General features: G+C 40.4%; 1 protein-coding gene across 2 annotated transcripts in view; it reads right to left on the bottom strand.

The window, feature by feature from the left end:
- The window catches only part of MYO1H (myosin IH), a 43,184-nt gene extending 41,389 nt beyond the window's left edge, over nucleotides 1-1,795 (bottom strand). The window contains exon 1 of one of the 2 annotated variants that reach the window (XM_058281533.2): nucleotides 1,637-1,795. In XM_058281533.2, the coding sequence (XP_058137516.1) occupies nucleotides 1,637-1,762 (126 nt within the window). In that variant the 5' untranslated portion in view covers nucleotides 1,763-1,795. The remainder of the gene's footprint in view (nucleotides 1-1,636) is intronic. The other variant, XM_058281531.2, reaches the window with a different exon arrangement.
- Between the last annotated feature and the right edge of the window lie 24,886 nt (nucleotides 1,796-26,681).

The following is a 26,681-nucleotide window of genomic DNA, read 5'->3' as shown; positions in this document are numbered from 1 at the left end:
AAAGCAGGGAGAGCAAATATACCAGCCATCTAAAATCATGCACTCTCACCACCGGCATTTATTTCCCTAAATTTCAATGTTAGATTTTGTTATTATTCAAATGATTTTCAAGCATTTATGCTTGTAAAATAACCACTAATCTAAGACTTCTTGGAATAAGATTATGAATATATGAAGCTCCAAGTTCTTATAGAAAAAATATAACTATTTAGGTTCCTTTGTGTCTAAATACCTCTGGCATTTTTCAGATACTGGGTTTGCTGCTAGTTTTCATTTCCGTGTCTCAAATCCTGGAGGTACTAAAGCTTACATTAAGATTGTGATAAACATTCCAAATAATGTTTCCAACCTCCACGACAAAGTCAAAGAGAGAAGGGGAAGAGAGGACAGTATTTTGGCAAAAATTCTGTGCTGCTTCAATTAGCAGAAATCTGGTCTTTTAGTATAGAACGTCATTTCTGAAATTTAGCTGTTCAAATTGGAAACATTGTTTAGTCTGATAAGGCCATCCTGCCACTTACACTTCATGCCAAGCTAGTTCTGTTTGCTTCCAAATAAAATTAGTACTTATTAATTATTGACTGATAAAATCAGTATATAGGGTGATAATTCTGAAAGTTAGGCTATTGGAATATATACTCTAAGAAACATCTTGCTCGTTTCTTCTGTTCCTTGGTTTCAACATATAGGGTAAGTCAAAGGCATGGTTACAAACAAAGTAACTACAGGATAAATATTTTAAACTGCTAATTTACCTTAGCTAATGCTAATAAATTCTCAATAAAGTTAAGTATTTTCACTAAAGCCCCTCTTCCCCGCTCTCCTACCATGGAGTTTACAGCTAAAGGAATTTACTGGAAAAACTGACCAGGAAAATCACAGTGTAGTGATAAGGAGAGAACGTAATTAAAATTGGCCATCACAAGGTGAGAAGATTTGTGGTAAAGTGACAGAGTCTCGACCCTAGAAGTGTTACAGCATGTGATGGCCCTCTCTTACATTTCGGATCTGTTTTTCCTCCTTCTAACAAACTCTTTTGACAACCCTTCTCTTTGACAAACCAGCTCTCAGTCTATTCGGTCAGGGGTGGGGAGGGCGGACCTGGCTAACTCAAGCTGGCCAATCAGAATATTCCTCTTCCCTATCCACGGGGATTGGCTCAGAGAGAGGCACATGACCTAAGTTGGGCCAATCAGAGCCTAGTAGTACCAGCTCAGGGTCATTTACTAGAACTTTCTCCCAGAAACCATGCTCTCTTCTCAACAGCAACACCAAGGTGATAAAACCTCAGCCTGGACCTGCTGTGGGCCACCTTGCCACCATGCGGAAAGGGGCTGCCTGAGAAGGAAGCTGATGCAGAAGACAAGAACAGAGAGTGGGAGAAGGAGTCCTCACCACATGGCCTGAGACCCACGATCTACTCATGAACCTCAACAGTCAACAGATCCCCGTTTGGGGCTTAAGCCTGTTTGATTTGGGCCCCTCTCACTGGCGGCCGTAAAGGCTTCCACAGACGGACCAAAGTGAATCCGATAGTGGCCCCGAGGTACACCCTTCAATGCTTAAGCTCATCAAAGCTGCGAACACAGGGCGGGAACGACCTCTCTCGGAAAAGTGGAGGAAGGCGCTTAGTTACGTATATGAGGTTCTCGCGGAAACGTTTGCGCAGATTGTCCACAAAGGCGGTTTCGCTGGTGTGCGCGTCCAGCAGCACAAAATCCTGCACCCCGACCTTGTCCCGGGCCGTCAGCGCGCCCTCCATGTGCAGCCGGATGTGCTTCCTCCTCACCTCTTCTTTCTGTGGGAAGCAGAACATTCCTCAGCAGCTCGTTCCCTCAGTAATTTCTATGGCACGCCTAATATGGAAATAGCAAAGTGCTGCACTCTGGGGATAATAGAGAACCAAGATGAAATGGTACTGCCTTATTAAGAATTTCACCTGGTTAGGGATACAAGCTGCTGCTGCTGGTGGTGGTGATGATGATGATGATGATAAAGGTATTAACATAGCGACCAGCAGCAGACAGGAAATGAGGGTTTCCTGTGTCAGGCAGTGTTCTAAATGCTTGTCATGTGGTATCTCATTTAATCCTCACTCCAAGCCTGTGAAGTAAGTGCTATTATCATGCCCATTCTGCAGATGAGGAAACTGAGGCACAGAGAAGTTATAAAATATGCCCAAGATCTGCCAAAAGATGGAGTCACGGTATGAACCCAGACAGCCTGGCCACGCAGTCTGCTTTCTAGGAGTTTAATTTCCTAAACTCACTATGTAATTCCCAGATGAGTGGTACACAGGCTGGTGAGGAGTTTCTTGTTACAGAGGAGTATGCAAGGAAGGACAAACTTGGAAGGGGGCCCCTTTGCCATGGCGGGGATTCAGACTCCACTAGAGGAAGCATGGTTGCGCCCCGCTGAATGGTGGGGAATCTCGCTGGGTTGCTGGCATCAGATCTGGCCCATGGTCACCAGGCAAGCAGGAAACAACTCTCCTGGGCACAGGCGGGCAGAGAGGGCATTGCTGGACGTGGGAGGCCTGGAGCTGCAGTATTTGAGTTGGGAGGGCTGTGGGAAACAACCCTCCAAGGTGTGGGCGAGAGTGCACAGGGAGTTGGGGCACTACTCTGAGGCTGAGGCTACCAGGTCACCAAGGGACCAGGTGCAGTTAGGGCATGTCCCCACTTATACATCACTGTATGCAGAAGCAAGAAACAGCAAAACTTAGAGAAAGCAACCGGAAGAGAAGTCCTCCTCCTATTGCAGTGGTCCTCCAGCGCCCTCTAGGGACGAAGATTAACACTAGGCTCCCTTAGAGGAGACTGAGGCAATCCATTGATAACTGGCACAAACGGGTAGATGCGAAGTCAGAGGATTAGCAGAGCAATCTCAAAACAAGAAAAACACAGCTAAGAGTCACACTTATTCAAGTAATCAAGTCAGTCGACCGATTTTTGAAAAAGGTGCCAAAACAGTTCAGTGGAGAAGAGGAAAATATTCTCAACCAATTGTTCTGGAACTAGATATTCATTAGGAAAGAAAATTGCACCTCAACTCCTATCTCACACAGTTTATGAGTTAAGTTGAAATGGATCTTAGCCCTAACTGTAAATGCAAAATCTATAAATCTACTAGAAGTAAACTGAGGGGAATATCTTTTCATCCCAGAGAAACTGTCTTAAACAAGACACAGAATGATAAAACCATTTTAAAAAATGAGAAATTAAGACTTCAAATATAAGACTTCCCATCAGAGACACTGTTAAGAAAATGAATAGGCAAGTCCCAGACTGGAAGAAAATACATTTACAAAATATATACCTGGCAAAAGATTTGTATCTAGGATAAAATAACTTCTCTAGTTCAATATTAAAAAGACAGAACAAATAGAAATTGGACAAAAGACCTGAACAGTTACTTCACAAAGAGAGGTGTGCAAATAGTCAATAAGCACATAGACAAGTATTTACCGTTATGCAAATTAAACCCACAATGAGACACCAACAGAAGCGTTAAAATTTAAAAGACCGACACCACCAAATATTGGCAAGGATGTGGCAAAGTCAGAATCCTCTTACATTGCTGGTAGGGATGTAAAGTGCTAAAAGGTCCGGCAGTTTCTTATAAAGTTAACTATACTCCTATTCTTTCACCCAGCAATTCCACACCTAAGTATTTACAAAAAGATAAATGAAAACACATCTACAAAAAAGACTTGGATGTGAACATTTACATCAACTTTATTCACAGTGGTAAAAAACTGGAAACAGCCCAAGTATCTATCAAGTGGACAATGGCTGAACACATTGGGGTCCATCTGTACAATGAACAAGGACAGCAAGGAATGAGAAGCAACTGCTGATCCGCACAATGACGTGTATGGCTCACGCATACATTATGCTGAGTAAAAGAATCCAGACACAAAAGAGAACATACTGCATGCTTTATTTATATGAAATTCTAGGACAGGCAAAACTAATCTACAGTGTAAAATCAGAAGAGTTCTTGCCTTGTTGGGGGGATTGTCTAGCAAAGGGCACCTTTGGACTGATGGAAACATTCTATATTTTGCTAGAACAGTGAGTCATATGGGTATATTTATCAAGATGTGTTTAGACTTTGTACATTTCAATACGTGTAAATTTTAACAAAAGACAAAAATAGGGTGGGGAAGGGTAGGGAGTGTGTGGAGGTATAAATGGAAACAGAATGGCAAAATGTTAACTGTTGTTGAAGCTGAGTGATGCTTTGGGGAATTTATTATATTCTGTTTACTTTGTATATATTTGAAAAGTTCCCCAATAAAAAGTTTTAAAAACTAGAATGGCCGCCAGATGTCTCCCTACACTAGCCAAATGGAGCTAGAATAACTAGAATTACCAGCTTCCTACGACTGTAAACAAGACTATTTTAGTGATTTCAAGTATTCTTAAAGTGTTTTTTTAAGAAGATTTATTGTTTATGGCTCAAATTTGGTTGACAATCTACCTAGCATTTATTTATTTAACTTTTTACTAGTAGTAACACATATACTATTCAAAATGTCCCATTTAACTACTTTCAGGTGTACAATTCAGTGGTATTAATTACATTCACAATATTTTGTTACCATCAACATCAGCCATTACCAAAACTTCATCATGTAATTCCTCTCACCCCCTGGCAACCTGTAATCTGCTCTCTGTCTCTATGAATTTACTTATTCTAGGTATATCGTAGAAGCCAGTTCATACAATATTTGTCTTTTTGTGTCTGGCTTATTTCACGCAACGTGATGTCTTCAACGTTCATCAACGTTGCACGTACCAGAACATCACTTCTACTTCTTTTACAGCAGAATAATATTCCACTGAGGGGATATACCATGTTTTGTTAATGGGACACAAAAGTTTTATTTTTTATAAGGAAGGCAGGTAAGCACGATGACTAAGAGCATGGACTCTGGAGAAGGAACCCTGTCCAGGTTCAAATGCCATCTTGGCTCCTTCCTGATGGCGCAACCCTGGGGAAATCTCAGTCTCTCCAAGACCTGAGTCTCTGTTTTTTCTCTACAAAACGGGAGAACAATTGTACCTACCTCATAGCGTTGTGGGTTTGAACCGAACAAGACGTGTAGAGCACTTGGAATGGTGCCAGGCACAATGTCAGCTGCTGGTTCACAGTCAATGAACCCCTATTAAATTAGGGGTGGGCTGGGGTCTCGAATGACTGGAGCTGCACCAACAAATATTACTGCAGCCAGGTCACTGTGAATGGAGCGTATGGCGATGCACTGAGTTGCTTTCTTGTCCAGGCCCAGAGGCAGTGAGTCATTCCGGGGGTTTATGCAACTTGCAGCCCAAAAAGACTTGGGGGGGGGGGGGAAAAACCATCATAGATAAAGGAATGTGACAATAATTTTAACTTGAAAGGGCTAAAAACATCCGTCTATTTCAGAATGGGTTTTTGTTTGTCACAATATCTCAATTCTAAAATAGCTGGAATATATTTCTGGTTCATTCTGAAATATCTTTAAAAGGATGTGGGAAAACTAGAGCATCCCAGTCAGACCGATGGCAATGGTCAAAGGGATGCATATTGTGGCACATGAGGAGAACGTAATAAAGAAATCGGATTACATTTTTGACCAAAAAGATGACTGAAAGACTTATGAAAAGAACACCATGTCCAGAATAACCAAGTAAGAGGGGGGAAATTAAAGGGATTTTTAAGTATTATTATTATTTTTTAAAAGATACATACATCACACAAAAGGGACGTATTTGTTATAACATCTAAAAGCGAATTTCATGTATGGGGTGATAGAAATTTATACAGGATACTGCTATGCAATCCCATAGACCTGAGATCACAAACTAGAGAGTCAGGTTGTGCAAACAAGAAATAAACTGCTGTGTGGTGAGCCCCGGATATCTGGGGGGCTGTTTGTTACTACAGCCTAAGCCTGCTCATCCTAACTGGCAGGGATGCTGAAAACAGCTTTCCTACTGGGAGAAGAGCAGTTTGACCATGAGCCACAGCTTTCGCATGTTAAAATCAGTCGATTGCCCTGGCTCCAGAAAGAAAGGCACATTTTCTAAGGGAAAAGAGGGTGGAAAATAAGCTCTACAATTTAAGTTTTTGAATTTTATTTTAAGCTGCAGAATCCTTTGTTGAAGGAAAATATTATAAGAAACCTCAGTATATAAAACTGAGAAGGGAAGTGGATATGGCTTAAGCAGTTTGGCGTCTGCCTACCAAATAAGAGATCCTGGGTTCTATTTTCAGTGCCTCCTAAAGATGAGCAAGACAGCGAGCTGATGCCACAAGATGATGCAATGAGGAAAGACACAATGAGAGACACGGCAAGCAGGAAGGGGATGTGGCTCAAGCAATTGGGCACCTCCCTCCCACATGGGAGGTCCCAGGTTCAGTTCCTGGTACCTCCTAAAAAGACGACAAGCAGACAGAGCACACAACGAACAGACACAGAGCAGACAGCATGCACAAACAATGAGCGGGGGAGGCAAAATAAATACATAAAATAAATCTTTAAAACTGAGGAAGGCAGAGCCTCTCTGGGTCGAGGAGGAGTGAGACTCTCACTGGGTCGCCCCAGGGGATGTGGTGGTGGGGGGGGCCTGGGGAATCCCTAGGGCCAAACAGAGCTTGCAAACCACTGCATACCCTCCAAAGCACTGCTCCCAGGCTTCATCATTTGAGTATGTCATTTACAATATGATCAGATGGGTATCATCAGCACTATTTTTAATTTTAAATAGCTTTTTTCTTCTACGTACATACAGTTAAATCTTCTGTTATGAACAAATAATTCAAACAGACAAAAGTAACCAAAGTACAACAAACCTGCGGGCCCCGTAACCTGGCTTCAACAGTGATCAGCTTGCGGTCTCTCCTAGGTCCGCTATGTCCCACCACTCCCCAACCCTGGATTCTTTCAGGGTAAATCACAAGCATCAGATCACTTTATAAATACTTCAGTAGATAAACTTAAAAGATAAAACCCTTTTAAAAATATATGTGGGGAAGCAGATGTGACTCAAGTGATAGAGCTTCTACCCACCATGTGGGAGGACCTGGGTTTGATCCCTGGGACCTCCTGGTGAAAAAGAAGAAGAGAAAGTGTGCCTGGGTGGTGGGCTAGTCCCCATGTGGTGAGCCAGTGCCCGTGCAAGTGAGTCACGCAGCAAGATGATGACGCATCAAAAGAGAGACAAGGGGAGAGTCAAGGTGAGGTGCAGCAGAGACCAGGAACTGAGGTGGCGCAATTGACAGGGAACCTCTCTCCACATCGGAGGTCTCCAGGATCGAATCCTAGTGAATCTTAGAGGAGAGAAGATGAGAAGACAACACAGACAGCAAAGAACAGCAGGGCGGGAGGAGGGGAAGGGGGAAATAAATAAGTCTTAAAATATATATACATATATATATATATGATGTGTATATGTGTGTATGTATAAATACACACATCATTCATAAAGAAATCAATACTAATCCCTTAATATTGTCATATCCACTTGATGTTCAAATTTATCTAATTATCTTATATAGTATTTTGTACAGATTGTTTGCTGAAATCAGGATCCAAACAAGGTCTACTACATTGCATTTAGCCTTCTACATAGATTCATAGACAAGGGATGTCTCAGGTTCGTCATATAGAACTATGAAGCATACCTTTTATGAATAAAATTATTCCTCCAATGAGCTCTAGTTTCTTTCAAGTGGAAAGCTGGTAGCTACCACAATTGGACACAAGCAGTGCTCACTGCTATTGTTTATTGCTATTGTTTTTAAGCCTTTTCAGTAGACAGTGGTGTTAGTAAGGTTTTTTTTTAATGAAATATATCATGAATTTATTCTGAGTCACAGATTCAAAAACCTAACTAAGGGGAAGCAGATTTGGCTCAACTGATAGAGTGTCCACCTACCATATGGAGGGTGCAGGGTTCTATACCCAGGGCCTCCTGACCTGTGTGGTGAGCTGGTCCACACGCAGTGCCACCGTGCACAAGGAGTGCCGTGCCATGCAGGGGCATCCCCACTTAAGGGAACCCCACATGCATGGAGTGCACCCAGCAAGGAGAGCCACCCTGCATGAAAAAAGTGCAACCCACCCAGGAGTGGCACCGCACACACCGAGAGCTGATGCAGCAAGGTGACCAACAAAAAAAGAGACGCAGTTTCCCAGCACTGCCTAATAAGACAAGTGGATGCAGAAGAACATACAGTGAATGGACACAGAGAGCAGATAATGGCGGGGAAGGGGAGAGAAATAAATAAAATAAATATTTAAAAAAACCCAGAAACCTAATTAAGGAGTTTGTACTTAACCTCATTTTTTTCACATCTTTTCTCCTTTCTCTCCTCCCAAATTTTCCAGTTCAAGGATGCAATTTTTCATTTGCATTTTCTTATCATACATACACAAGAGTCTCAAAATAACAGTACCAACACAATCACCAACATGATTACTGAAAATCGTTTAAAACTTTTTGAATTGCTTTTCCTTAGGGTATACGTCACTGGGGTTATACAGAATATTACTGTGTTTCTAAGTTCCTGTAAAATAGTTGCTCTCTGTGTGGCTATGCCACCAATTAGATATATGTTTAGATTTATTTCTTTCATTTTACTTATTTTCAGGGCTTGCTCTTTCACTTGTTTTCAGATATAGCTCAAGCAGTTGAGCTTCTGTTTCCTCCATACAAGGTCCCTGGTTTGATCCTTGGTACCTCCTAAAAACAAAAACAAAACAAATAACAAACAAAAAAACCAACTCAGGGTTGCTGGTATAGCTCAGTGGTTGAACACCAGCTTTCTACATACAAGGTCCCGGGTTCAATTCCCAGCCTTGGTACTTCAAAAAAAAAAAAATTGCTTTCGATTATGTGGAATATTTATGTGGTTCCAAAGAACAAAACAATGCACATTCAAAGAAGTGACACCTAACCCTGACTCTTCCACTCCATTCCCCCTCTCCTGTGAATAACCATTTAACATTGTTTAAACGGTTTCTTTATTTAACATAAGCAAATACATATATAGTTTCCCTATTTTCTTAGGCATCTGTCTGCAAACTCTACATGCTTTTCCCACTTTGTCTTTTTCATTGGGAAGTCTATACTGAAAAGCACTTTAGAGTTGTTTGAAGAGACGCTCCTTACTGCTTTTTAGCATTGCACGTGCACATACTACAGTTAATTCAAACAGTCCATGGTGGGAGAGCTTAATTAACCTCTCTCAGAAACTGACATAAAACAAGGACAAAATAATCAGTAAGGACACAGAAAACCTAAAAGATATAATGAGCTAACATAGGGGGAACTGCACCCAACAAGTGTAGAGCATACATTTTATCTCAAAAAAACACAGAACATTTACAAAAAATGGCCATAGCCTGGGCAGTAAAGCAAACTTCATTTCAAAGGATTTAAGTCGTAAGAAGCCAAATCTGATCAAGCCTCCACACCAGAGCTGTCTAACAGAACCTTCTAATGAAGAAATTTTCTATATCTCCAAAAGAGCTGCCACTAGGCATATGTGGCCACCGAGCACTTGAAATACAGCGAGGGAGACCGGGGAACTGAATTTCTTTTGTTTAATTTTCATTAATTGAAATGCAAATCGCCACAGGTAGCTAGTGACTAGTGTTTAGTGGGTCTATACCCAACTCCCAGTTCAAAGGAAAACAAGGAATGAAAAACACTTTTTTTTAACTTTTACCTCTGGTCTCTTGCCAATGCCTGGTGGGTCCCAGTGAGAGCAAGCACCCTTTCAGGTATAAAGATAAAAAACACCTTAAACAACTCTGCAATATGCAATCACCTAAATCCAGGCTTGGAAATTCTACAAGACTAACCACCCTGTTTCTTCAACATTTGTTGAACAAAATTGCAAGGGAACCTATAAATTAAGAGAAATGAGAAAGAGTGGGTGTAGCCCAGTGATTGAGCACCTGCCTTATATGTATGAGATCCTGGGTTCAATCCCCCGTACCTCCTAAAAATTTATTTATTTTTTTAAAAAGAGATGAGCAAGGAACATGCAAATCAAAACCACACTGAGAGGGGAGGGGAGAGAAGAACAGGTGGAACTTGGCATTTTTTGGAATTGTTCTGCATGCTATTGCAATGACGGATACAGGCCATTACACATTGTGTCAAAACCTATAAAATTGTACGGTGCAAAATGTAAACCATAATGAAAACTATGGACCTTGGTTAGCAGCATGCTGCAATATCAGTTCATCACTGTCCGTCTCTGTCTCCTCTATTCTCTCTCTCCTCTCCTGTCTCTTTCCCGCTGCTGTCCTACCCCTCCTCCCCGTTCCCTCCACCCCTCCACATCCCCACCCACCTCTCTCCCCTTTCTCTCTCTCACTCTGTCTCCCAACTCAGGAAGAAAGGAGGGATCAATTGCGACCATGACCCAGGAGGGCGGGACCTGTTGGTGAGAGGAGGAGCCTGCACCCGAGGAAACCAGGTCCCCTTCGGCCTTGCTGCCCCTTGCGGTGGCCCGAGGACAACGTGTCCCAGCCGTCAGAGCCGTCGGCGCCCCTGCATGGTCGACCAGATACTGTGCCGAGGTGGGGCTGGGGAGTGGGCAGTGGTGCGGTCGACCTTGCATCAGCCACCATCAAGAACGTGACCGGGGCCCACTGTGGCTATTTATCGTCGTCGTCCTTGTCCTCGTTCTGACAAACTGCGTAAGCACTCTGTTGATCCGAAAAAAACCCCAAAATATTGGTTCAACAATTATAACAAATGTACCACACTAACAAAAGATGTTATTAACAGGGCAAAGTGTGTAATCTTAAAACCTCTTTAAAAATAAGGTTTATTATATGAAAAAAAAACAACGCACATTGAGATACTACTCCACACTCACTAGAATGGCTATAATTAAAAAGTCAGATAATGAGTGTTGACAAGGATGTGGAGAAACTGGAGCCCTCATCTTCTGTTGGTGGGAATGGAAAACGCTGCAGCTGCTTTGGAAAACAGTCTTCCAGTTCCTCAAAATGTTACGCAGAGCGTTACCATGTGACCCAGAATCCCACTCCTAAGTATATTCCCAAGATAAGTGGAAGCATATGTCTACACACAAACTTGTACATGAATGTTCATAGCAGCGTTATTTGTAATAGCCAGAAACAGGAAACAACCCAAATTTCCAACAACAGGACAAATAAAACATGGTGTATTCATTCAATAGAATATTACTCAGCCATAAAAAGGAATGACATTCTGATACAAGCAACAACGTGGATGAATCTTGAAGACTTCATGTTGCGTGAAATAAGCCAGGCACAAAAGGACAAATATTGTATGATCTCACTGGTATGAAGTATTTAGAGTAAGTAAATTCATAGAGTCAGAAATCAGAACACAGATTACCAGGGCTGGAGTAGGGGTAGGGAAGGGACAGTTAACGCTTAATTTGAATAGAATTTCTGTTTGGGTGATGGAAAAGTCTTGGTAATGGATGGTGGTGATGGCAACACAACACTGTGAATATATCTGAATGTGGCAACACAACACTGAATTATATATCTGAATGTGGTTAAAAGGGAAAATTTTAGGTTGTATGTATGTTACTAGAATAAAAAATGTTTAAAAAAATAGGACTATGCAACACAGTTAACGCTAATGTAAACTATGGAATATAGTTAATAGTACAATTAAAATAATATTGTTTCATCAGTTGTAACAAAATTACCACATTAATGCAAAATGTTAATAATAGGGAAAGCTATGTGTGTGTGTATGTGAGACAGAGAGAAGGTATATAGAAACCCTTTATATTCTGCATATTTTTCTGTAAACCTACAAAAAAAAGGAATGAAGTACTAAGACATGCTACAATGTGGATGAGTCTTGAAAACACTGCACTAAGTAAAAGGAGTCAGTCACAGAAGACCACTTGTGACATTATATATCCTGCTGTAACCCATTGAAGGACCAGGGGAGAGTGTAAACTACAATGTAAACTATAATCCATGCAGTGCAGTAGTGCTCCAAAATGCATTCACCAAGCACAGTGAATGTGCCACAATGATGAAAGAGGTTGTTGATGTGGGAGGAGTGGGGGTGGGGTATATGGGAACCTCATATACTTTTTATTGGTTTTGGTTTATTTTTACTTCTTTAATTTCTCTTATATTTTTTAATATAACATTTTTTTGTGATTTCCAAAAAAAAAAAAAAAGACCACTTGTTGTAGGATTTCATTTATATGAAATGTCCACAATAGACAAATCTATAGAAACAAAAGTAGATCTGATTGCCTAGGGCTGAGAGGTTGAGGGGAAATGGAAACTGACTGCTCATGGGTACAGGGTTTCTTTTTGGAGTGAGAAAATGTTCTAAAATTGATTGTGGTAATGATTGCACAATTCTGTGAATATACTAAAACCCCTTGAATTGTACACTTTAAATAGGTGAATCATATGGCATATGAATTAGATCTCAACAAAGCTGCTATTTAATAAGATTTTTAAAGAGTTATCAATAGTCAGTCGTAACTATAGAATTATATAAAGGAATTATTGTTAATTTGTGTAATGATGCTATTACAGTTATGCTAAAAAAGTTTTTCACCTTTTAGAGATACATACTGAAATACTTCTATAAAAAGTTATATCATGCCTGGAATTTGTATCAAAATAATCCAGATTTAGGGAGGTAAGTGGGAAGTAGATTAAACAACATCAGCCATGAGCTGATAATTATTGAAGCTGGGTGGTGGTTACAAGGAGATTCGTTATTCTTTCTCCTTGTTTATAAACTCTATATATGTTTTATAATATATACTTAAAATGTTTCATAATAAAATGTGAATTTTAGAGATTACTTAGGAATAAATCTAAGAAAAGATGTATATGACCACACAGGGGAGCATTTTAAAACATTATTGAAAGAAATTAAAGAAGTCCTAAATAAATAAAAGGATATACCATATTCATGGATTGAAAACTCAGTACTGTCAAGATGTCATTTCCCCCTACAGTGATCCTTAGATTTAATACAATCACAATAAAAATCCCAACAGGTTTGTTTAAAACTTGACAAGCTATTTCTAATTTTAAAAAAAAAGGAATTGCAAAGGATCATAAAATGAAATGAAGTTCTGATACATGTAACAACATGAATGAACCTTGAAAACATTATGCTAAGTGAAAGAAGTTTGTCATGAAAGAGCACATTTTGTACCATCCCAATTGAACTATCCAGAGCAGGCAAATCCATACAGATGAAAAGGAGGTTAGTGGCTGTCAAGGGCTAGGGGCCTCTTTTTAAGGTGATGAAAATGTCCTAAAATTGATTGTGATCATGGTTGCACAACTCTGTGAATATATAAGAACCTTGAATTGTACATTTTAAATGGATGAACTATATGGTATTTGAATTATATCTCAATAGAATTGTCACCAAAAAAAAAAAAAAAAAGACCTAATTGTGAAAGGCAAAACTATAGATGTTTTAAAGAGAATGTACGAGTATCTTCATAACTTTAGGATAGAGAAGGATTTCTTAAATAATTCACAAGAAAGTGTTAACCATAAAGTGAGTGATGTGCAATTTTGAGAGAAAGTCTACCTTTTTTTTCTTTTTAAGAGTTCTCCCTCCCTCCCCCCTCTCTCCCTCCCTCCCTCCCTCCCTCCCTTCCTTCCTTCCTTCCTTGTGATTGAACCCAGGACCTTGTACATGGGAAGCAGGCATTCAACCACTGAGCTACATCCACTCCCTAATGATAGTTGGCTTTCTTGTTTGTTTGTATTAGGAGGTAATAGGATTGAACTCAGCACTTGAGCTACATCTACTTCCAAGAAACTCTATTTAATAGGGAAGCACAAGCCCATGACAGGACTACAGGCTCAGAAATGTCTAAGAGGACCCTACACTTCACATTCACCTTTGGCTGATCTTTTTGATAGGAGGGCTAACTTCTGAAGGAGAGCACCAGCCAATGCAGAGCCAGTTTGCAAAGACTGTGAAAGGAGGTTTTTGCATTAGCTTGTTTTTGTTAGCTCCTGGCACTCAAGGAAATCTCTGTCATATCACCAGCTGGATAAAAATTTAAGGAACAGAAAGCTCAGGGGAAAATCCCAGAATTAACCATTTAAAAACATTAGAATGTATAGCATGTAACAACAGATCACAAGACAAACAAAGAAATAGGGAAAGATGGTCCAGCCAAAGGAACAACATGAAAATCCAGAAACCATCAAAAAAGATGACAAGACTTGGAACGTAATGGACAAAGACTAAAAAATAATGCTCAATATACCCAAGGATGAAAGGAAAACACAAAGAATGAAAAGACAACAGGAAAACAATATGAGAATCTCAATAAAAAGAAAATTTAAAAAGGAATCAATCAATATCTGAGTCAAAGATCACAATAACCGGAATAAAAAATTCTCTAGAGGGTTCACGGTCTATTGGAGCTGAGAGAAGAAAGAATTAGTGAACTCAAAGACAAGACTATTGAAATAATTCAGGCTGGGGACAGGAAAAAAGAATAAAAAATGCAAACAGAGCCTAAGAGACCTGTGACAACATCAAATATACCAATATATGCATTTAGGAGTCCTAGAAGAAGGAGAGAGGGAGAGAGAAAGTAACAGGAGTGGTCAAAGAAATAATGGCAGAAAACTCCCCCAACTGATGGAAAGACATGAATGCACATATTCAAGAAGTCCGATGAACCCCAGACTTGAAGAGAACCATGCCCAGACACATAGCAGTCAAACTGTCAAATGACAAGGACAAAGAGAACTCTGAAAGCCTCAATATAAAAGCAACACATTATGTATACCAGGAAATCCCAATGAGATTAAGTGCTGATTTCTCATCAGAAACCATGGAGGCAAGAAAGCAGTGAGATGAAATACTTAGCCATACTGAGAGAAAACGATTGCCAAGCAAGTTTTATATCTGACAAGACATTCTTTCAAAAATGAGGAAGCGATCAAGATATTCTGAGAGAAACGAAAGCTGAGGGAATACATCACTACCAGACCTGTCCTATAAGCAACACTAAGGGGAGTTCTTCAGATTAAAGGGAAAAACACTAGGCAGTGGGTCAGAGTAGCATGAAGAAATAAAGACCTCCAGTAAAGGTAGCCATATGGGTAATTATAAGTGGCAGAACTACTGTATTGGTGGCAGACTTGACCCAGTGGTTAGGGCGTCCGTCTACCACATGAGAGGTCCACGGTTCAAACCCCAGGCCTCCTTGACCTGTGTGCAGCTGGCCCATGCGCAGTGCTGATGCGCGCAAGGAGTGTCCTGCCACGCAGGGGTGTCCCCCACGTAGGGGAGCCCCATACGCAAGGAGTGCGCCCCGTAAGGAGAGCCTCCCAGCACAAAAGAAAGTGCAGCCTGCCCAGGAATGGCGCTGCCCACACAGAGAGCTGACACAGCAAGATGATGCAACAAAAAGAGACACAGATTACTGTGCCGCTGACAACAACAGAAGCGGACAAAGAAGATGCAGCAAATAGACACAGAGAACAGACAACTGGGCTGGGAGGGGAAGGGGAGAGAAATAAATAAATAAATCTAAAAAAAAAAGAGCTACTGTTTTGAACTTTTTGGTACATAACCCTACTTTTTATTTCTTACAGATTCTAAAACACGAATGCATAAAATGTAATGGTAAGTCTATGGTTTTGGACATACAATGTATAAAGATATAATTTGTAACAAGTATAACAGAAAGGTGGTGGTGGGGGACTGGATATGGCTCAACAGATAGAATGCCTGCCTACCATATCGGAAGCCCAAGCGTTCAATACCCAAGGCCTCCTGGCTCGTGTGATGAGCTGGCACATGCACAGTGCTACTGCGCGCAAGGAGTACTGGTCCACACAGGGATGCCCCCATGGAAGGGTGCTCCCCGTGCAAAAAGTGGCCCCTGTGCAAGGAGAGCCACCCCACACAAAGATGCAACCTGCCTAGGAATGATGCTGCACACACGGAGAGCTGATGCAGCAAGATGATGCAGCAAAAAGAGACACGGCTCCTCGGTGCCGCCTGATGAAAATGCAAGTGGACACAGAAGAACACACAGTGAATGGACACAGAGCAGACAATGGAGGGTGGGCAGAGAGAAATAAAGAAAAAAAGGTTGGGGGACAGGAAGGTATAAGAACAGCATGTGCGTGTGCTATTGAAGATAAGTTGGTATCAAATAAAACATGATTGTTATAGATTTATTATGTTAAATTTAAGTCCCAGGGTAACCACAAAGAAAATATCTGAAAAATATACACAGAAAGAAATAAGAAGGGACTCAAAGTGCATACTACAAAAAATCAAATGAATATGAAAGTAGGCATTAATGGAAGAATTGAGGGGTGAAATAGGTATAAACCTTTTTTATTTCTCTCCCCTTACCCTCCCCCCCAGTTGTCTGCTCTCTGTGTCCATTGGCTGTGTGTTCTTCTGTGACTGTTTCTATCCTTATCAGTGGCACCAGGAATCTGTGTTTCTTTTTGTTGTGTCATCTTGTTGTGTCAGCTCTCCATGTGTGCGGCGCCATTCTTGGGCAGGCTGCACTTTCTTTCACGCTGGGCGGCTCTCCTTATGGGGCGCACTCCTTGTGCATGGGGCTCCCCTACGCGGGGGACACCCCTGCGTGGCGCGGCACTCCTTGCGCGCATCAGCACTGCGCATGGCCAGCTCCACACGGGTCAAGGAGGCCCGGGGCTTGAACCGCGGACCTCCCATGTGGAAGGCGGACGCTCTATCCATTGGGCCAAGTCCACTTCCCGGCATAAACCTTAAAAAGATCAAATAGCAAAAGGCAGAATGCCCTGCATTATCAGTAGTTCCTTTAAATGTAGATGGTTTACACTTTCTAGGTAAAAGCAGCGATTGGCAGGATGGATAAAGAAGCATGGGGAGGGGATCGAACGTAGCTCAAGTGGTTGAGTTCCTGCTTCCCACACACAAGGTCCCAGGTTTGATCCCCAGTACCTCCTAAAAGCAAAACAAATGAACAAAAAACAAAACAAAACAATTCTTGGGAAGTGGATGTGGCTAAGCAGTTGGGCTCCCGTCTATCATATAGGAGGTCCAGGGTTCAATGCCCAGGGTCCCCTGGTGAAGGCGAGCTGGCCTGTGTGGAGAGCTGGCCCATGCAGAATGCTGGCCTGCGCAGAGTGCCGCCCCACAGAGGAGTGCCAGCCAATGCAGAGAGCTGACACAGCAAGATGACACAACAAAAAAGAGATACAGAGGAGAGACAATAAGAGATTTAGCAAACCAGGGAGCTGAGGTGGTGTAAAGGTACTATAAACAACTCTACACCAAACTAGCTAACCTGGATAAAATGGAAAAATTCCCACAAACAAGCTGCCTACATGAACTCAAGAAGAAATACAAGACCTCGACAGACCAATAACAAAGTAAAAAGATTGACTCAGTAACCAAACACCTCCCAACTAGGGAAAACCCAGGACCAGATGGCATCACTGGTAAATTTTACCAAAAATTCCAAGGAGAATTAACAGCAATCCTGCTCAAACTCTTGCAAAATTTGAAGAGGAGGGGATGCACCCTAACTCATTCTATGAAGCCATCACCCTAATACCAAAATCAGATAAAGATCCCATAAGAAAAAAAGTTACAGACCAATATCCCTTAGAATATAAAGGAAAAACCTTCAACAAAACACTAGCAAACCAAATCCAACAGTAGACTGAAAATTCTACGCCATGATCAAGTAGGACTTATCTCAGGTAGGTAAGGTGGCTCAAAATAAGAATCAATTAATTACGAAGGATAAACCTTACATGATCATTTCAATTGATGCAGAAAAGGCATCTGACAAAAATCCAGCACCCTGTCTTGATAAAAACACTGCAAAAGATAGGAATAGAAGGAATCTTCCTTGACACGGTAAAGAGGAGATAGGAAAAACCCACAGCTAACATCATATTCAGTGGAGAAAGAATGAAAGTGCTCTAAGATCAGAAACAAGACAAAGATGCTCAGTGTCACTACTGTTATTCAACATTGTACTGGAAGTTTTTTGCCAGGGGAAATAGGCAAGAGGAAGAAATAAATGGCATTTAAACTGGAATGGAAGAAGATTTCCCTATCTGCAAATGACATGATCCTATATACAGAAAATCCTGAAAAATCTACAACAAAGCTACTAAAGCTAAGAAATCAGTTCAGCAAAGTGATGGGGCACAAGGTCAATACACAAAAATCAGTAGTGTTTCTATAGACTAGTAATGAACAATCTGAAGAGGAAATCAAGAAAAAAAAAAGTTTCACTCACAATAGCAACTAAAGAATAAAAAGTCTGGGAATAAGTTTAACCAAGGATGCAAAGGACTTATACATGGAAAACTGTAAAATATTGCTAAAAGAAATCAAAGACCTAAATATCTTCAGTTCATGGATTAGAAGCCTATTTTTAAGATGTTAATTCTACCCAAAGTGATCTTCAGAGAACTAAAAAATCTCTATGCTCCCACATTACACCATATTCTAAAAGTAAGGACAGTTAGTTAACCAGTATAATCCCAATGAAAATTCCAACAGCCTTCATTGGAAAAATGGAAAATCCAATCATCAAATTTATATGGAAGGGTAAGAAGAATGATGTTAGAGGACTCACTCTTCCTGATTTTAAAGTTTATTTCAAAGCTACAGTAATCGAAACTGCACAGTACTGGCAAAAGGAGAGACATGTAGACCAATGGGATCAAAATGAGAGTTCAGAAATAAACTCACTGGATGGAACGTGGAAGAGTGTGGGCTATGATGTGGACCATTGACCATGAGGGGCAGCGGAGCTCAGAGATGTGTTCACCAAATGTAATGAATGTCTCATGATGATGGAGGAGGTTGTTGTTATGGGGGGAGGAGTGGGGTGAGGGGGCTGGGGGTATACGAGGACCTCATATTTTTTTAATGTAATATTAAAAAAATAAAGAAAGACAGAAATAAACTCTGGCTTCTATGCCCAATCATTTTTGACAAGGGTAATGAGTACACTCAGTGGCGGGGGGAAGAATAATCTCTTCAACAAATGGTGCTGGGGACACTGGATATTCATATGCAGAAGAATGAAGGTGGATCCCTACCTCATATCATATATAAAAATCGACTCAAACTGAGTGAAAGAACTAAATATAAGAACCACAACTATAAAACTCTTAGAACAGAATGAAGGGAAGCATCTTCAGGACCTTGTATTTGGCAATGGTTTCTTAGAATTTATATGAAAAGCATGAACAAAACCAGAAGAAAAAAAAAAAGATAAATGGGACTTCATCAAAATGTAAAACTTTTGCAAAAAGGACTTCATCATGAAAGTTCAAAGACAGCCTACAGAATGGGAGAAAATATTTGGAAACCATGTAACTGATAAAGGTTTAATAGCCAGAATATATAAAGAAATTCTGCAACTCAAAAGAAGACAATTCTTTTGAATAGATGTTTCTCCAAAGAAGGTATAAAGTTGGCAAAAAGCGCACAAAAAGATGCTCAAAATCATTAGTCATTAGGGAAATGCAAATCAAAACCACAATGAGATACCATTTCTTTTTTTAAAGATTTATTTATTTATTTAATTTCCCCCCCTCCCCTGGTTGTCTGTTCTTGGTGTCTATTTGTTGCGTCTTGTTTCTTTGTCTGCTTCTGTTGTTGTTAGCGGCACGGGAAGTGTGGGTGGCGCCATTCCTGGGCAGGCTGCACTTTCTTTTCACGCTGGGCGGCTCTCCTTACGGGGCGCACTCCTTGCGCGTGGGGCTCCCCCACGCGGGGGACACCCTTGCGTGGCACGGCTCTCCTTGCGCGCATCAGCACTGCGCATGGGCCAGCTCCACACGGGTCAAGGAGGCGCGGGGTTTGAACCGCGGACCTCCCATATGGTAGACGGACGCCCTAACCACTGGGCCAAAGTCCGTTTCCCGAGATACCATTTCATACCCACTAGAATGGCTACTATTAAAAAGAAGGAAGACAACATTTATTGGAGAATGTGACAATTTGAATTTTGCCATTCCTGTGGGTGTGGGGCCCTTTGATTACATTAAATTCAGTTAAGGGGCCTTTGATTGGATCACTTAATTAGATCATTTTAGGGCTTTTAATTGGACTATGTCAGTGAGGTGTCAACCAAGTTAGATCTCCACCCTCTTGCTGGGTCTTACATAAACTGAGAACACCTAGAGAGAGAGACCACAGAAATAGAAGCTCTGTCATTTTGACCCTGCCGTGGGAGAGAGAAGACTCCAGGTTTGCCTACAGTTTCAGAAAGACAGAGAAGCCCTGAGAGACTCAGGGAGATGAGGCACAGGGAAAGATGCTGATTGCTTAGAGCTAAGCTCCAGGAGAAAGTAGAGAGAGAAGGCAGATCTGCCATCCTGCCTCGCCACATGGCAGGACTCCAGGATCTGTGAGCACCCACTTTTGGTGAGAAAATGATGATGCCTTGATATGGACATCTTACCTTAGAATGGTAAGATTTTACCCCAAATAAATCCATTTTATGAAGGCCAACCCATTTTTTGGTATTTTTGCATAGGCAGCCTATGACAAACTAAGATAGAGAGACTTTGGAAAAATAGGAACACTGATTCATTGTTGGTGGGAATACAAAATGGTACAGCAGTTGTGCAAAGCATTTTGGCAGTTCCTTAGAAAGCTAAGTATAGAATTACCATATGACCCGGCAATCCCCCTCCTAGCTATATACCCCAAAGATTTGCAAGAAGGGACTCAAACAGATATTTACACACCAATGTATATAAGATTATTATTCATAATTGTAAAAAAATAAAAGTAACCTAAGTGTCCATTAACAGATGAATTGATAAACAAAATATAGTATATACACAATGGGTTACTGTTCAGCTGTAAAAAGAAAAGAAGTTCTGATACATGGATGAATCTTGAAGACATCATTTTGAGTGAAATAAGCCAGACACAAAAGAACAAATAATGTATGATCTCGCTGATATGAAATAATTAGAATAAGCAAATTCATAGAGTCAGAAACTGGAATTCAGTCTACCAGGGGCTGGGGTGGGGATAAAAAATGGGGAATTAATGCTTAATTGGCACAGGGTTTCTGTTGCAGTGATAGAAAAGTTTTGGTAATAGATGGTGGTGATGGTAGCACAACATTGTGAATGTAATTAATACCACTGAACTATATATTTGAATGTAGTTAAAATGGAAATTTTAGATTGTATATTTGGGAGTTCCAGAAGGAGAAGAGAAGGGAAAAGGGGCAGAAAGAGTATATAAGGAAATAATGACCAAAAATTTATTTCCCAACTCTTACGAAAGACATGAATATATATGTACAAGAAGTACAGCAGACTCCAGTCAGAATAAATCCAAATAGACCTACTCCAAGACACATATTATTCAAAATGTCAAATGCCAAAGATATAGAGAAAATTCTGAAAGTTGCAAGGAAGAAATTAACCATTATATAAAAGTGATGCCCTGTAAGACTTGGTGGAGATTTCTCATCAGAAATCATGGAGGTATGAAGCGGTGGTATGAAATAATTAAGATACTGAGAGAGAAAAACTGACAGCTGAGAATTTTTTATCCAGCAAAATTGTCCTTCAAATATGAAGGTGATTTAAAAATATTTACAGATAGAGTGATCAAAAGGGTAAAAAGACAGACCAAAATAAGGTATGACATACGAAAGCCAAAGGATAAAATGGCCTTTATAGTAATAATATTGACTGTTGATGTACTAAACTTCCCAATCAAAAGATACAGTCTGGCAGAATAGATAAAAAACATGACCTAGCCATATGCTGTCTGCAGGAGATTCACCTTAGACTTAAGGATACAAATAGACTGAAAGTGAAAAGTTGGAAAGAGATGTTTCATGCAAACATAACCAAAAAAGCCCAGGGGGTAGCTCTACTAATACTGGACAAAACAAACTTTAAATGCAAGTGTTATAATTTATGCAGCAAGTCATTATATACTACTAATAAGGACAATCCACCAGGAAGGAGTAACAGTGATAAGTATTTATGCACCTAACCATGGTGCTCCAAAATACATGAGGCAAACTCTGGAAATACTGAAAGAAGAAACAGATACCTTTGCAATAGGTGGAGACTTCAACACGCCACTCATGTCAATAGAGGATCAACAAGGAAACAAAACTAGAAAAATATGATAAATGAGATAGAACTGATAGATATAAAGAACACTGTACCTCAAACCAGCAGGTTATACATTCCTCTCAGGTGCTCATGGAACATTTTCCAGGATAGACACATGTTGGGTCACAAAATAGGACTCGATAAATATGAAAAGATTGAAATTATACACAGCACCTTCTCTGATCATAATGGAATGAAGCAGGAAGGGGGAAAAGTCACAAATATATGGAGGCTAAACAACACACTCCTAAACAATCAGTGGGTCAAAGAAGAAATTATAAAAGAAATTCATAAATATCTCGAGATGAATGAAATCGAGAAGACAACTTATCAAAACTTAAGGGATAGAGTGAAGGCAGTGCTGAGAGGGAAATGTATAGCCCTAAGTGCCTATATTAAAAAAGAAGAAAAAGCTAAAATCAAAGACCTAACTGAACACCTGGAGGAATTAGAAAAAGAACAGCAAACTAATTCCAAAGCAAGCAGATGGAAAGAAATAATAAAGATTAGAGCAGAAAAAAATGATATTGAGAACAGAAATATATATATATAAAGAGAGAAAATCAACAAAACCAAAAGCTCATTCTTTGAGAGGATCAGTAAACTTGACAAACCCTTAGCTAAAACTAACAATGAAAAAAGAGAGATGCAAATAAAATCAGAACTGAAAGGGAAGACATTATGACTGACTGCACAGAAATAACAAGGATCATAAGAGGATGAGAAACTGCATGCCAACAAATTAGACAACCTAGATGAAATGGACAAATTTCTGGGAACACACAATCTATACACCCTCTATAAGAAATACAAGAATCCAACCAACCATTCACAAGTAAAGAGATTGAAGCTGTCATCAAAATTTTTCCAACGAAGTTCAGGACCAGATGCCTTCAGAGGTGAATTCTACCAAACATTTCAGTACCAATCCTATTTAAACTCTCCCAAAAAAATTGAAGAGGAGGGAAAATAACCCAACACGTTTTATGAAGCCAACATCACCCTGTTACCAAAATCAGATAGCGATACTACAAGAAAACTACAGACCAATCTCTCTAATGAACCTAGATGCAAAAATTCTCAACAAAATGCTTGCCAATTGAATCCAACAAATATTAAAAGAATTATATACCATGATTAAGTGGGTTTTATTCCTGGTCGCAAGGGTGGTTCAACATAAGGAAATCAATTAACATAGTACACCACATTAAAAAATTAAAGAAAAAGGAAATGTATATGCCTAACTAGTTAGGCATCTGCCTACCACATGGGAGGTCCCCAGTTCAGGTCCTGGTGCCTCCTGAAAGACAACGAGCAGAAACCACCTCCCACAGCAATGAGCTAGATGCAACCTCCTGCCTCCTGCCACAATGAGCAGATGCCACCAAGCCAGCAGACCCTGCAGCCCACAAGGAGCCGATGTGGCTCAGACCATTGGGCACCTGCCTCTAATGTGGGAGGTCCCAGGTTTGGTTCCCAGTGCCTCATGGAGAAGGTGAGCAGACAATAGGCAGACAGATGAGAGAATCATCTGGAGGAGGAGGGGGAGAAAGAAAGAAAAATAAATAAATAAATCTTTAAAAAAAAAAAATCAAAAGAAAAAATCCACGTCTTTTTAAAAAAAAATTATTTTATTGTATTTTTTTTCTTTCCCACCCCCTTCCCCTCCCCTGCCCTGCTGTTTTTACTGTCTGTGTCCATTTGCTATGTGATCTTCTGTATCTATTTCTCTTTTTCTCTTCTCTTCTTGTCTTTCTCCTCTAGGATTCACTGGGATTCAATTCTGGGGACCTCTGATGTGGAGAGGGTTTCCCTGTCCATTGCGCCACCTCTGTTCCTGGTCTCTCCTGCACTTCACCTCGACTCTCCCCTTCATCTCCTTTGTTGCATCATCATTTTGCTGATTGACTCACTCGCACAGGCACTGGCTCCCCGCGTGGGCACTCAGCTCACCACGCAGGCACTGGCTGGCTGTGCAGGCATGCTTTCTGTTCTTCTTTGATTGAACCTGGGTCCTCCCATATGGCAGGCAGAGGCCCCATCACTTGAGTCACATCTGCTTCCCGTGATAACTTGATTGATGCAGAAAAGGCATTCCACAAAATCCAGCATCCTTTCCTGATAAAATTTCTGTGAAAGATAAGAATAGAAGGAAAGTTCCCTAACACAATAAAGAGCATATATGAAAAATTCCATAGCTAGCATTATGCTCAATGGCAGAAAGGCTGAAAGCTTTCCTTCTAAGATCAGGAATAAAACAAGGATGCCCACTGCCACCACTGTTATTCAACATGGTGCCAGAAGCTGTACCTAGAGCAATTAGGCAAGACAAAGAAATAAAAGGCCTCCAAATTGGAAAAGAGGAAGTAAAATTCTTCACTATTCACAGATGGCATGATCTTATATCTAGAAAAACCCAAAACATCAACGATGAAGCTACTAGAGCTAATAAATGCATTCAGCAAAGTAGCAGGATGCAAGATCAACATGCAAAAATCAATAGTATTTCTATACACCAGTGGTGAACAACCTGAGGAGGACATCAAGAAAAAAATGTCATTTATAATTGCAACAAAAAGACCCATATATCTAGGAACTAATTTAACCAGATGTAGAGGAAAACTATAAAACACTGCTAAAAGAAATCAGAGAAGACCTAAATAAATGGAAGAACATTCTGTGGTCATGGATTGGAAAACGAAATACCATGAAGATATCAATTCCACCCAAACTAATTTATGGATTCAATGCAACCCCAACCAAAACTCCAACAACCTATTTTGTAGAAATGGAAAAGTTGATCGCTGAATTTATTTGGAAAGGAAAAGGGCCCTGAATAGCTAAAAACATTTTAAAAAAGAAAGAGCAAAGTCAGAAGACTCATGATTCCTGATCTTGAAGCTTATGACAAAGCTACAGTGGTCAAAACAGTGTGGGTGTTGGCATAAAGATAGGCACGTTGATCAATGGAATTGAATTGAGAGTTCAGAAATAGGCCTTCACCTCTATGGTTGACTGATATGTGATAAGCCTACCAAGTCCACTTTACTGGAACAGAATAGTCTCTTCAACAAATGGTGCTGGGATCCATAACCCCATATCCATATCCATAACCAAAAGATATCCATAACCAAAAGAATGAAAGAGGACACCTATCTCACTCCCTGTCCAAGAATCAAAATGGAGCAAAGACCTAACCATAAAAATCAGGACCATAAAACTCTTAGAAGATAATATAGGGAAACAATTTCAAGACCTTGTGGTAGGTTGGAGTCTTGTAAACTTTACACCCAAAGCCCCAGCAACAAAAGAAAAAATAGATAAATAGAACCTCTTCAAAACTAACACTTTTACAACCCAAAGGACTTTGTGAAAAGGGTAAAAAGGCAGCCTACTCAATGGGAGAAAATATTTGGGAATCACATATCCAATAAGGGTCTAATATCCATGATATATAAGGAGATCCTATAACTCAACAATGAAAAGACAAACGACCTAATGGGAAAGTGGACAAAAGACATGAACAGACATTTTTCTACTAAAGGAAAAATACAATGGTGCAAAAACACCTGAAAAACTGTTCAACATCACTAGCTAAATAATAGGGAAATGCCAGAGATGTAAGGCTTCCAGCTGTGTGTACACTGGTCGAGCCCTGAATCTCAGCAGAGTTGCAGCCAACACCTACTCTCCAGTTCTTTGGACTCATCCAGGACAACTAAGAAAAGGATGATGATGGACAATGCCCATCCCAAAAAACAGAGTATCTTCAGCTGCAAGCAAGACAGTTCCATCCATCTGCCCATAGGATCTAAGCCCCCTCTCAGTTGGAAGCAAGCGGGCATCACCATTCCAAAACTCTGAATACTGAGGAAGGAACACACATAAGAGGGGCATCCAACTATGGACTAAAGTAGGTATTATTCTAGCAGTGGATGAACTTGTAACATTGATATAAAGACAGTGTTCACCAGGAGTTTGAGGGGAAGGAGAGGGAAGAATAAGTGTAACATGGGGCATTTGGGGGACGTTGGAATTATTCTGCATAATATTGCAGTGGCGGATATAAGCTATTATATATTTTGTCAAAATCTATAAAATTGTGCAATGCAAAGTTTAAACCATAATGTAAACTATAGACCATGCTTAGTAGTAATGGTTCAAGATGTGTTCATCAATTGTAACAAATGTACCACACTAATGAAAGATGTTATTAATGGGGCAAAGCATGGGAAGGAAGGGTGGGGTATAAGGGAATCCCTGTTTTTTATGTAATATGTAATTTAAAACTTATTTAAAAATAAAGGGAAAAAAAAACAAAACAAACAAACAAATCCCAGAAAACCACAAGTGCTGGGGAGGATGTGGAAACACAGAAATACTTATTCACTCCTGATGGGAATGTAGCATGGTACGGCCATACTATAAGGAAGGTAGACAGAGATGTGCCAAGAAACCCGGAAATACCACTACCAGGTATATCCCCAGAAGAACAGAGAGCAGGGACATGAGC

Source organism: Dasypus novemcinctus, chromosome 19 (assembly GCF_030445035.2).
Source record: "Dasypus novemcinctus isolate mDasNov1 chromosome 19, mDasNov1.1.hap2, whole genome shotgun sequence".
NCBI lineage: Eukaryota > Metazoa > Chordata > Mammalia > Cingulata > Dasypodidae > Dasypus > Dasypus novemcinctus.
The sequence above is the reverse complement of the archived record's forward strand: the minus strand, read 5'-3'. Positions and strand labels throughout refer to the sequence as shown.